The sequence below is a fragment of the Pelobates fuscus genome, chromosome 1, assembly GCF_036172605.1.
Source record: "Pelobates fuscus isolate aPelFus1 chromosome 1, aPelFus1.pri, whole genome shotgun sequence".
Lineage (NCBI taxonomy): Eukaryota > Metazoa > Chordata > Amphibia > Anura > Pelobatidae > Pelobates > Pelobates fuscus.
This window is the reverse complement of record NC_086317.1, coordinates 307,670,533-307,683,236: the sequence shown is the minus strand read 5'-3', so window position 1 is coordinate 307,683,236 and position 12,704 is coordinate 307,670,533. Positions and strand designations below refer to the sequence as shown.

Genomic DNA, 12,704 nt, shown 5'->3' with positions numbered 1-12,704 from the left:
AGTTCTGTAGTCAATTGCTCCTTTAGTACATAACACAAACAAGGGTCGTCTTAATTGTACATAGGCAATTATTCGTTAAAAAATATAATGTTTCCATTAAAAATACATATACTTACGTGGAGCACCTTCTGCCATCTCAATAGCTGTAATGCCACAAGACCAAAGGTCACTCTGTAAAAGAAGATACTCTCAGTGAACTGTGTTACCAACATATTTAAAGAAAATCTTAAACAATTATATTAGGGGGTTTACTCATAAACAGTGGTAAAATCCTGAGTTGTGGGAGATTTTTTATATATATATATATATATATATATATATATATATATATATATATATATATATATATATATATATATACACACATACATACACACACACACACACACACACACACTTTACATCCACATGTATGCAAATACATGAGCAGGATATTGCCTTGCTGCAGAGGGATTTAGATCGATTGGGGGACTGGGCACTAAAATGGCAGATTAAATTTAACGTAGAAAAATGCAAAGTTATGCACTTCGGGGTTAAGAATGCACAAGCAATTTACACCCTAAATGGCAGTGAACTAGGGATAACCACACACGAGAAGGATTTGGGAATTGTTATAGACAACAAATTAGGTAGCAATATGCAATGTCAATCTGCCGTTGCCAAGGCCAGTAAGGTTTTGTCATGTATAAATAGGGGCATAAATTCTCGAGATGAAAATATAATTTTGCCTCTATATAAATCGCTGGTAAGACCACACCTTGAATATGCTGTGCAATTTTGGGCACCTGTTCTAAAGAAGGATATCATGGCACTAGAAAAAGTGCAGAGACGAGCTACAAAATTGATAAAAGGAATGGAGCATTTTAGTTATGAAGAAAGGTTAAAAAATTTAAATCTCTTCAGTTTGGAAAAACGGCGCCTTAGAGGGGATATGATAACATTATACAAATATATTCGGGGCCAGTACAAACCATTATCTGGAAATCTATTCATAAACAGGGCTATACATAGGACACGAGGTCACACATTTAGGCTTGAAGAAAGGAGATTTCATCTAAGGCAAAGAAAAGGTTTTTTTACAGTAAGAGCAATAAGGATATGGAATTCGTTGCCGGAAGAGGTGGTTTTGTCAGAGTCTATACAGATGTTTAAATTGCAATTGGATAAATACTTGCAAAAACATAACATACAGGGATACAATTTCTAATTAGTGGGCTTGATCCAAGGAGACATCTGACTGCTATTTTGGGGTCAAGAAGGAATTTTTTCCTAGTTTGTTGCAAAATTGGAAGCACTTCAGACTGGGTTTTTTGCCTTCTTTTGGATCAACAGCAAAAGCATATGTGAGGAAGGCTGAACTTGATGGACGCAAGTCTCTTTTCAGCTATGTAACTATGTAACATACACTTGAGGGAAACTGCTTGGAAATAGCCACATGAGCTCATAAGAACTCAGTAATTCCTCAGATAGAGCTGAATGAGCCTCCTTTGCTCTACAGAATATTTAAGGCATGTGTATTATGTGTGGGTGCACGAGTTCTCAACTCCTTTCAGCAGCTCTAATAAAGACAGATTATACAGCTGCATGGATGTGTGGTTGGCAGAACTATGGGATGGTTGCATATAACTTATACAGGTGTTCCATTCTTCAAAGGTAAGGAACAGAAAAGCTGTTGGAGGTTGAACTTCATATCCCATAAACCACTCCTTGAGAGGAGTTCATCTGATATGTTCACACCTACAGACCACACTGAGGAGTTCATAAGTGGTGAGGTTGCTTCCTGATCTGCGTATAGGTCACTGCTGCCTTGCCTGTGGAGTTCCAGCAGCTGAAGGAAGGTTAATAATTAAGCTTGCTTAATTTTGCAATTTTTTTAAAATGCATTGTGTACATAATGTGATAAAAAATGTGGTCCCGTTTTATGAGCCTGGAGAGTCCTTTAACACGCAACCACAATCCCCCTTAACATTTTTCTTAATAGAATAACATTGGGCAAAGGAAAAAAAAATATATATTATTTTATTCATATATAGTAACCCCTTCTCTAGGTTAGCTTCAAATTTAATTAAATTCCAACTCACTCTGTAATCGTACGTAGCATCCGGGTTCTCATCGCATGCGATAACTTCTGGTGCCATCCAATAAGGTGTACCAATAAATGTATTCCTTCTGCCAACAGTCCTGTCCAGTTGTGCACTAACCCCAAAATCCACTGCAGAGAAAAACATGAGCAGAACAAGTTAACTCCCAACATACACCTAATTAAAGTGTGCATGGTCAGCACTGCAGAAACACCAAAGAATCCTAAACCAATTTATGTTTTGGCATGAAATCAACGCTCTCTTGAAACAACGCACCTCGTTAACTTCATGGATGAGACATTATCAAAAAACGACTAAGGAGCTTTGGTCCAAATATATTTTTGGGCTAGCTTATTTTGACAGTTCGGAAATAAACATAATATTTTAAATTCCACAATATAAACCTGTTTAAAGTAGAACACAAAAAAATGTATTGGCTACGGTTGACTTGCTATGTTTGATTTGTACATCTCAAATACATTTTTCATCTTAATCTGGAGAACAGATCAGCTAAAACTGTATTTTATTATTATTATATATATATATATATATATGGCCAGATACATGTGGCAAGATGTGCACTCACAAAACCAAAAAAGCAGAAGTCTAACTTTACTTGAGGTGACAGTTCTATATTCCCTCACCCAAGTAATTGAAGCATTTACAGTGGTGAAAATTAAAGACAGGGAAAAAAAAAAAAAAATAAACCTTGTGAGTTTTAGGCTTTTGGGGGGAGTAAATACATAAACTGGCACAAACCATAGCTAACTTGTCGGTTGTGTTGTGCAGAGATTCCAGAAGTGACAGTTACTCTTTAAAGCAATACAAAATGATACAAACTGTTAGGGATGGGTAAACTTTGTCACACTTTGATTCAATATCCCTACATATAAAGTAAAGTACATATAAAGTAAATTCTATGACTCCAAGCACACAATATGCAACAAATAACATAAATGACCATATTACACAGTGAAAAGAAGTTTGGCATAATTAATTTAAATATATTTTGTACTCCAAATGGATAGTCATTTAGCTAATTTTAACATTGAAAAAGGGTCACCGTCCAATAACATGTACCAATACATTTTATTTGGTTATTCATCAAGAAATGTTAGCAGTGGTAAACATACACTGCACTTAGGACTGGCCCAATAAAGCCAAATTAAAACTGTAATGTTTGTAACATTGCATATCTCACTTTCTTCATATATAGACCAGAAAATACAAAAAAAAAATGTTAACACTTATTTCTACTGTTGAAACCACAGTGTATCCTGTATGCAAACCAATAATTACAATGCTCTGCAAATTACCTAACAATTTGTTTTTTAAGAAAAAAAGAATATACATATTATTTCATTAATACTTTCAGTAAATATTTTAGCATTCATAAGTAATATTTTTTTATATAGCGCCAGCAAATTCCATAGCGCTGTACAATATGAACAGTATCAATATTCTATGAGGAACGACAACATCGTACCTATAGAGGTATGCAGAGTGTGATGCACATTACTGCTGAGAGAACAGTACCACAGTTTAGAAGAAAATATAACTAGGTGATAAGAGGGCATCCTTTATAAATACAGATTAAGATTTTAGATCTTTGAGTGCTGCAAGTGTTCCTCACTTGAGCTGCTGAGTTGAATCACCTTTGAAATCGATGATGACCTGACTCAAGTGGACTTGGGAATATTTTGAACTACTTAGTAAATACTTCAATTGTTGAGGACATCTCCGAAAGTATAAACGAAGAGCACTTTAAACAGTCAAGACTTATGAGTCCACCCATATTTATACTGAATCGTTAAGATCACCGCAAGCATCATTATACAGCAATAAGTAAACACAAACAACTGGTTGTAGTATCTGAAAAAATGCTGTGTGACTTTATTTCATGACATACAACAAAAGGTTAATAAATTGCACCTGCATTATGCTTTTGAACATAACCTATCCCTCAAAAGCTTTTGGGCATGCTGCTTACCAAGTTTCACCTCTGCATTCTCTGTTAGCAACACATTCTGTCCTTTGATATCCCTGTGTATCACATGGTGAGCGTGAAGGTGAGCCAAACCCTGAAAGAAATGGAAAACCGTCTGTGAGTAAAACATAGAAGTCATTAAAAAAAAAATGAAATATGTAATTGGTCTACATAAAAGAAAAGGGAAAAAAGGAGAGAGAGGAAGCAATGGTTAGGCAATGACTCTGGTTTCACCTAAGCAGGTGAAAACACATTCCCACTTTATTTGCCAATAATTTTAATGAACAGGGTGGATCCAGATTAAACAGAGCATTCAAAGATGGAGACAAAGAAATATCATTGTAACATTTAATAGTTTTAACGCATACACAAATACTCCATGGTTTATACACTAAACTCTGCATATTGATTCAAATTAAACTTCAAAATGTAAAAATATTGGGTAAATAGCAATACTATGGCTTGCTGGGGAATTTTCCTAAATCAGCCATTTTCAAATACTTTTGCCATTGTAAATATAATTCCCTGAAATTCAGAGTTAAGTGAACAAACCCCTTTAGTATTTTGAAACACAAGTATTGATTCTGTGAGTGTGTCTTGTGGATTACAAATGACTAATCTTTTTATGAACATGCAGGAGTAACCTGGAAAGATACACAAAGACACACACACACATTCACACAAGGGGATGCATTGGTTATTATAAGCATAATTTGCTCAGTGCCTGGCAATTGCCCTAATGAGTGAAACTCTCATACTTTAAAGCTTTTTGTAGTCACTGGAGGTTAAGAAGACCTGTGACCTCAGTCCAATACTAGTGGAGAATGGATGCAAGAATCAACACTGACATAAAACAGCTGATTAATATTTCATAGAAAAAGTCAAGTTGCAAATTGAACTAACTGCATTTTCCCCTTACCCTTAGAATCTCACGGGAAATATAAGCAATCCAGTCTTCTTTCAAAGTATTCCCCTTTGTGTTCTTCACCAGGTCAGTGATCGAGCCAGCCCCACAGAACTCCATCACAAGCTGTGGAACAATGAAGTATTAGCAGTGCATGGAACGTGACATAAGTAGAATCCCACCTATTGTACCAAGGAATAGAAGAGGAGCACATCACATAGAATTAATAAAAGGATAAGCAAGCCATTAAGGTTTCTCATATTAACCCATTAATTAAAGATGGCATGCTATAATGGCCATGGTGTCACTGTATTTGCTTAATCACTTGTCTTAAAGGGATGCAAATCGGTCACTAGATACATCTACATCAAACTGTTTTGCACTTTGTTTTGTGCTGAAAAAAAAATGAATATGTACCAAGCATGCATCAGATCTTCTCTTAAAACATTTTCTTTTTGTTTTACAATGTCCAGAACTCATTGCAGCTAGAAATTAAACAGGTAGCACGACAACTGTTTAAGCATTCACTGTCATAGAATAAGGGCTGATTTTATTTGTTTTCAGGCACAGAATCCTCAGTGTCCCTAGCCCCTCCTACCGCCTTCCCAAAAAAATTATCAACAATGTAATGCTGCACCACTACTCTATTTTATATACCCCAGGTATACTCCATTGCCCTATGTCTTCTGGTAACTTCCTCCAGTAGCTACAAATTCACAGGCTTTGCTTAATCCATCATTATTATTTAAAGTGTCTCTGTCAGCTTCTGGAATCCTTGTATATTTGCAAAGACACTGACTGTGATACTGCCGCTTGGGGTTTGGTGGCTGAGGGGATGGCAAAGATGAACTTGTCCCCTACGGTGCTGCCTCTTCCTGATGCATAGGAAAGTAGCCCCAGCTCGTTTCAGTGTATCTTTTGACTGGGTTTGAATTTCAAAGAAATACTAACACAGTTACTCTAACTGTATAGAATCAGAGATTCTATCTTAAAAAAAACTAATTTTGGATTTCGGGGGCGGGGGGGTTACCGTGCAGCATTTTGTACCATGAGTGTGAATAATCTCTCATCAAAAGGTACAGCAAGCTTTTCTTACATTAAAGCGGCACAGTCATGACGAACTTACCTTTCTTTAATCGATTCCTCTTCTCGCCCTCTGTCAGGATCAGTTCTTCATTTCTTCCTGTCTGCTCTAGTTTTCTTTAAAATATAAGACAAAGTAGGGACTACTTTGTCTTATGGAGGTTTCCTACACCTGACCAGCAATGACCAGCGGAGGAGCAAAGTGTGCTTCATTTGCAGTTGTCAGAGCAATTAGATAGCCCCCTGATTCAGTAGTTTCGCCGCCGTTCTGCCTAAGTGATAGGACATTCAGGAATACTGACCGGAAGTATCGCAAGATCACGGATCAAAGGTGAGAATTGTGGGAAAATTGCTCTGACCACCGGAAATGAAGCACACTTTGCTCCTCTGCTGGTCAGAGATGGTCAGGCGTAGGAAACCTCCATAAGACAAATTAAAACATAAGACAAAGTAGGAACTAATTTGTCTTATGGAGGTTTCCTACGCCTGACCATCTCTGACCAGCGGAGGAGCAAAGTGTGCATTTCCGGTGGTCAGAGCAATTTTCACCTTTGATCCGTGATCTTGCGATACTTCCTGTCAGTATTCCTGAATGTCCTATCACTTAGGCAGAACAGCGGCGAAACTACTGAATCAGGGGGCTATCTAATTGCTCTGACAACTGCAAATGAAGCACACTTTGCTCCTCCGCTGGTCATTGCTGGTCAGGTGTAGGAAACCTCCATAAGACAAAGTAGTCCCTACTTTGTCTTATATTTTAAAGAAAACTAGAGCAGACAGGAAGAAATGAAGAACAGACCCTGACAGAGGAGAAGAAGAGGAATCGATTGGGGAAAGGTAAGTTCAGCATGACAGTGCTGCTTTAACAAAGAACTCTCACTAAAACACTCAGCATTCCACTGTAGTGCAGACATTTTTTATACTCTCCCAGGATAGCTTTTACAGCTAGCCATCTGCTTTCACAGTAGTATAATGAGAGGTTCTACTCTGAACATCAGAGCCTATGAACAAAGCCATTTATCATATACATTGCCATTGCAGAGGTTTATAAACAATTTCACCCAATAAGTTGCAGAGGAGAGAATACCATGGAAAATGTAACCAGTAATTAGCCGCAGTGCCAAGATTATCCATCAATGGACGAAGAAGAGTTCTTTAATAATGGACATATTCTAAACTTTGCATCACTATAATGGAGGGTATAATTTGGCTATGGTTGGAGGATTGCTATAGCATGTTCAATGAAGCAATTGCTTACCCAGAGCTGGTCATCATGGCCAGGAGGACTCTTCTTTATGAAAGCACCATAATATGTAGCAATGTTTCGGTGATGAGAATATTTTTTTAGCATATTGATTTCCAGTTTTATTTCCTCCTCTTCATCCTTGAAGAAAGAAAGAAAGAAAGAAAGAAGGAAGAAAAAAAAAAGTTAAAAAGTTTATATTGCCAATAGTAACTGTGATGGATGTGCATCTAATAGTTTGTGCTAATGCTTCACACAGGAATGGTAGCCTTATCACGTGATCTCTAGCAGTTTAACCCATGCCAATGCGGATGTGTTTATAGGAACACATCTTCTAATACATGAATAGGTTCAATATATCATTGTTAAATAAAGGTTATTAGCACTGGAAAAACCAAACAATGTAAAGGACAGAAAAGGAAAAGTTTGAACAGACTAAGCTTTATTTCCCACTTGAAAAATAACTGAAATACACACAATGTTGACTACTTTAACAAACATGGCTATTTCAACTACAGAAACTTTCCATGCAGCAGTGATTTAATAACTCCCCCCTCCTCCCAAAATAAATAAAAACACCAGAAAACAAACCTATAATACGTGGATTCATAAATAATCCGTAAATTAATGGGCCACTTGGAAACTGATGGGAATAGAACAAACAATGCAGAATATAAACCAATTAACACTCAAGTTTACAAGTATTATATGGAACATAAATACCATGTGAAATAGTAAAAAGCTCCATGTCATAGAACTTGGGAGACAGGAATAACTGGATCCACGTCTTAACCCCTTCAGGACCGGACTGTTTTTGCGATGTTTGTACGTTAAGGACCAGAGCTATTTTAACACTTTTGTGGTGTTTGTGTTTAGCTGTAATTTTCCGCTCTCTCATTTACTGTTCTCATACAAGTTATATATTGTTTTTTTCAGGACAAGAAGGGCTTTCTTTACATACCATTATTTGTATCATTTCATATCATTTACTTTAAAAAAAATAGTAAAATATGGTGAAAAAAAACCAAAAAAACGTGTTTTTTGACTTCTACTTAAAAAATATTTTACTGATCTACAAAATCGAATGAAACAAACTGCTAAATAGATTAAACATTTTGTCCTTAGTTTAAAAACACCCAATGTTTACGTGTTTTTTTGCTTTTATTTGCAAGTTATAGGGCTATAAGTACAAGTAGGAAATTGCGGTTTCAAAATTTACATTTTTCAAATGTATCAATAGTGACATTGTAACACTGTTATGTCATAAATCTCCAAAAAACACCCCACATGTATATATTTTTCTTAAACTAGATAACCCAGGGTATTCATCTAAGAATATTTTGATACTTTCTATGCAGCCATTTTACCATAAACCTTTGTCAAACTTTGCATAGGTAGTTTATTTTTTTTATTTTTTTCACATAAATTGCAATTCAGGTATAAATTCACAGATTTTGTTAGGTGTCACTACCAAACAACACCCCAATATGTGTTCAGCAACATCTCCCGAGTACAGGGATACCCCCCATGTATAGGTGTTTTGGGTTGTTTGGGGGCTAAAAGGCCACATTTTGCAGGTGCGCATATCAGTTTCCCAGCTCGGAATTTTGACATGTAGTCAACCTGCATGCATGTCCTATTTGGGACATTTTTGAAGCCGGCCAATGTATTTTACCCCCATCAAACCATATATTTTTGAAAAAGTAGACACCCTAGGGTATTTCACATGGTGGAATTTTTACACTTTCCATGCACTAATTCTACCACCAGGCTTTGTCAAACATTGAGTTAGTAATTTTTTTTCTGTTTTTTTCACACACATTGTACTTTAGGCATGAATTAACAGATCCTGTTATGTGTCACTGCCAAACAACACCCCAATATGTGTTCAGCAACATCTCCCGAGTACAGGGATACCCCCCATGTATAGGTGTTTTGGGTTGTTTGGGGGCTAAAAGGCCACATTTTGCAGGTGCGCATATCAGTTTCCCAGCTCGGAATTTTGACATGTAGTCAACCTGCATGCATGTCCTATTTGGGACATTTTTGAAGCCGGCCAATGTATTTTACCCCCATCAAACCATATATTTTTGAAAAGTAGACAACCCAGGGTATTTCACATGGTGGAATTTTTACACTTTCCATGCACTAATTCTACCACCAGGCTTTGTCAAACATTGAGTTAGTAATTTTTTTTCTGTTTTTTTCACACACATTGTACTTTAGGCATGAATTAACAGATCCTGTTATGTGTCACTGCCAAACAACACCCCAATATGTGTTCAGTAACATCTCCCGAGTACAGGGATACCCCCCATGTATAGGTGTTTTGGGGGCTAAAAGGCCACATTTTGCAGGTGCGCATATCAGTTTCCCAGCTCGGAATTTTTACATGTAGTCAACCTGCATGCATGTCCTATTTGGGACATTTTTGAAGCCGGCCAATGTATTTTACCCCCATCAAACCATATATTTTTGAAAAGTAGACACCCTAGGGTATTTCACATGGTGGAATTTTTACACTTTCCATGCACTAATTCTACCACCAGGCTTTGTCAAACATTGAGTTAGTAAATTTTTTTCAGTTTTTTTCACACACCTTGTACTTTAGTCCTGAATTATCAGATCCTGTTATGTGTCACTGCCAAACAACACCCCAATATGTGTTCAGCAAGATCTCCTGAATACAGTGATACCACCCATGCATAGGCTTGTCGGGTTCTTTGGGGGCTAAAAGGCCACGTTTGGCAGGTGCGCTTATCAGTTTCCCAACTTGGAATTTTGACATGTAATCAACCTGCGCCCATGTCCCATTTGAGCCAATGTATTTTACCCCCATCAAACCATATATTTTTGAAAAGTAGACAACCCAGGGCATTTTAAATTGTGGTATTTTAACACTTTTCATGCACTGAATTCTACCACCAGCCTTTGTCAAACTTTTGGATAGTAATCTTTTTTGTTTCTTTGTCACACACATTGTACTTTAGGCATGAATTAACAGATCCTGTTACGTGTCACTGCCAAACACTGCCCAATATGTTCAGCAACATCTCTTGAGTACAGTGATACCCCCCATGTATATGGTTGCCGGGTTGTTTGGGGGCCAAAAGGCAACAATCAGAACTTGTACATGTCAGTTTTTCAACTTGATATATAGGTATGCTTGGTCTATCTTCAGTTTGACATATTTTTGTACCCCCCAGTTAATGTTACCATCATGCCAATATGTATAGTATATATTTTTATAAAGTAGACATCAAATGTTATAGAGGATGGGGTGTTTTGACTTCTTTCCCCCAACCATTTTGCCCCCCAAAGAAAGTGTAGTGGTATTTTCTTTATTCTGGTTTTTATGCACACGTCATCTGGTTTTGGACAGCTGGTTATGTGTTACTGCCAGAAAACTTGTTAGGCCAAATGTGCAGGTAGCAAATGTACATTTAGCAGCAATCTTTAAACTGACTCCTGCAAATAGAATCTAAATGGAGATTTGGGGGAAGGAAACTGACTAACAAAAAAATGGCTGCTTTCCAAAGAAACAGAAAATAAAATAAAAATTCAGGAACACTTCTTACAACTGTTCTGTGTGGTACAGCTTGAAACATGTTCCTACACAGAGTCCTGGTTTCGAAGGACAATCAGGACAGTGAAAAGGGGTGTCTGTCCTTTTCCCGTTTTTAAAACAGACCCGGCAACGTTTCTGGGGGGGGTTTTTTCTAGCAGTTGGCGGTAACTTAAAAATAAAATGTCTGGACTCAGCTTGCACCGTTGTTGGAACTTGTCCATCTCCATAAATTGTTAAAGAAATTATTTTCAATTGAAATTGGAGAAAGGTGATTTTCCCTGGATTATTTTTTTTAAAAAGTAAAAATGAGTTGTGGGTTGCTATTTGCATCAGATATATAGCCACCTTTTTATACCATGCTTTGGTTTTTCGTAAAATAAGATACGGCTGCATCAGCTGATCAGCCAAATCAACACCACCCATGTACTTATTATACGCCCTGATGCAAACCGGTTTGGACTCTACTCTGCCCCGGACAGAGACGTCGGACATGCGTTCGTCATGGATGGTGGTGAGCATTTGGACATCCTTCCTGTCCCTAAATTTTAGTGCAAGCACCTCAGCTTTCCGAAGTGCTTTACATTCGCCTTTTTTTAATTTTGCATCTATGAGAGATCGTGGAAAGTCTTTGGAATTTTTTCTGGCAGTGCCGCAGGCCAGTGTCTGTAAAGCATAAAGTGTTTTAAATAGACGGACACTACTATAAAAATTATCCACATAAAGGTGGTAACCTTTATTAAACAAGGGGTTTAGTAGGTCCCATACAAGTTTCCCACTTGTCCCCAGGGAGTCAGGACAGTCAGGAGGGTCCAGTTGACCATCTTTCCCCTCATATACACGAAAGGAAAATGTGTATCCGCTTTCGCTCTCACACAGTTTGTACAGTTTAATGCCATACCTAGAGCACTTTGAGGGGATGTATTGTCTGAACCCTAATCTCCCTTTGTATTTCATTAGAGATTCATCTATGGATAAATTTTGTTGGGGGGTATAAACATCCGAAAATTTGTCCTGAAAATGGTCTAGCAGTGGGCGTATTTTATAAAGCCTATCGTATTGGGGGTGATCTCTAGGGTGACAGAGGGTATTGTCACTGAAATGTAAAAATCTCAGCAGTAACTCGTATCTGGCTCTAGGCATGGTTTGGGAGAATACTGGACTCGACATTATTGGGTTGGTGCTCCAGTATGAGCGAATCGATGGCTTTTTTATAATCCCCATGAGCATTGTGAGAGCCCAGAATTTTTTAAGCTCTGGGACATCTGTGGGATGCCAGTCATGCTCCCTGGCTGTATAGCTACCTGGATTGTTGTCAATAAATTGGGTAGCATACAAGTTAGTCTGGGAAGCAATCTCCTCCCAGATGGTATCCCCTAAAAATAGTTCTACATACTGCATTGGGGAGAAGCCATCCACATTAACATTAATGCCTGCGTTGGCACTAAAAGGGGGGACGTTGGGCTCGGCTAACTGTGGAGGTACCCAGTCCTCCTCCACATTTGGCATAGCAGAGGAAGCACAGCTTCTTTCTTCAGCCGGCTCACACACAGATGACATGTCGTCTTGACTAGACATGTCAGAAAACTGACCTGGGTCAAAATCTGACGCAGTGTCAGTGGCGTCAGAGTCTGACGCCAAGAAGGCATATGCCTCCTGCAAGTTATACATACGCTGCATGTTTTACACATGACTAAAACAAATTACAAACACACAAAAATTTTTTTATACTTTTTTTTTTTTTTTTTTTACTAAAACAGACTAAACAGCAATCCCTAAACTAACTCCTGTCACAAAAATCTAATGGAGATTTGGGGGAAGGAAACTGACTGACTACGACA

The 12,704-nt window shown here is 37.7% G+C and overlaps 1 protein-coding gene across 4 annotated transcripts in view; it reads right to left on the bottom strand.

Moving 5' to 3' along the window:
- Positions 1-12,704, bottom strand: part of MAP4K4 (mitogen-activated protein kinase kinase kinase kinase 4) — a 153,446-nt gene that overhangs the window by 53,666 nt on the left and 87,076 nt on the right. For all 4 annotated transcript variants that reach the window (XM_063458449.1, XM_063458458.1, XM_063458467.1 and 1 more), the window contains exons 4-8: positions 7,314-7,439; positions 4,988-5,098; positions 4,072-4,162; positions 2,082-2,212; positions 117-171 (exon numbers count right to left, since the gene is read on the bottom strand). In XM_063458449.1, coding sequence (XP_063314519.1) covers positions 117-171; positions 2,082-2,212; positions 4,072-4,162; positions 4,988-5,098; positions 7,314-7,439 — 514 coding nt within the window. The remainder of the gene's footprint in view (positions 1-116; positions 172-2,081; positions 2,213-4,071; positions 4,163-4,987; positions 5,099-7,313; positions 7,440-12,704) is intronic.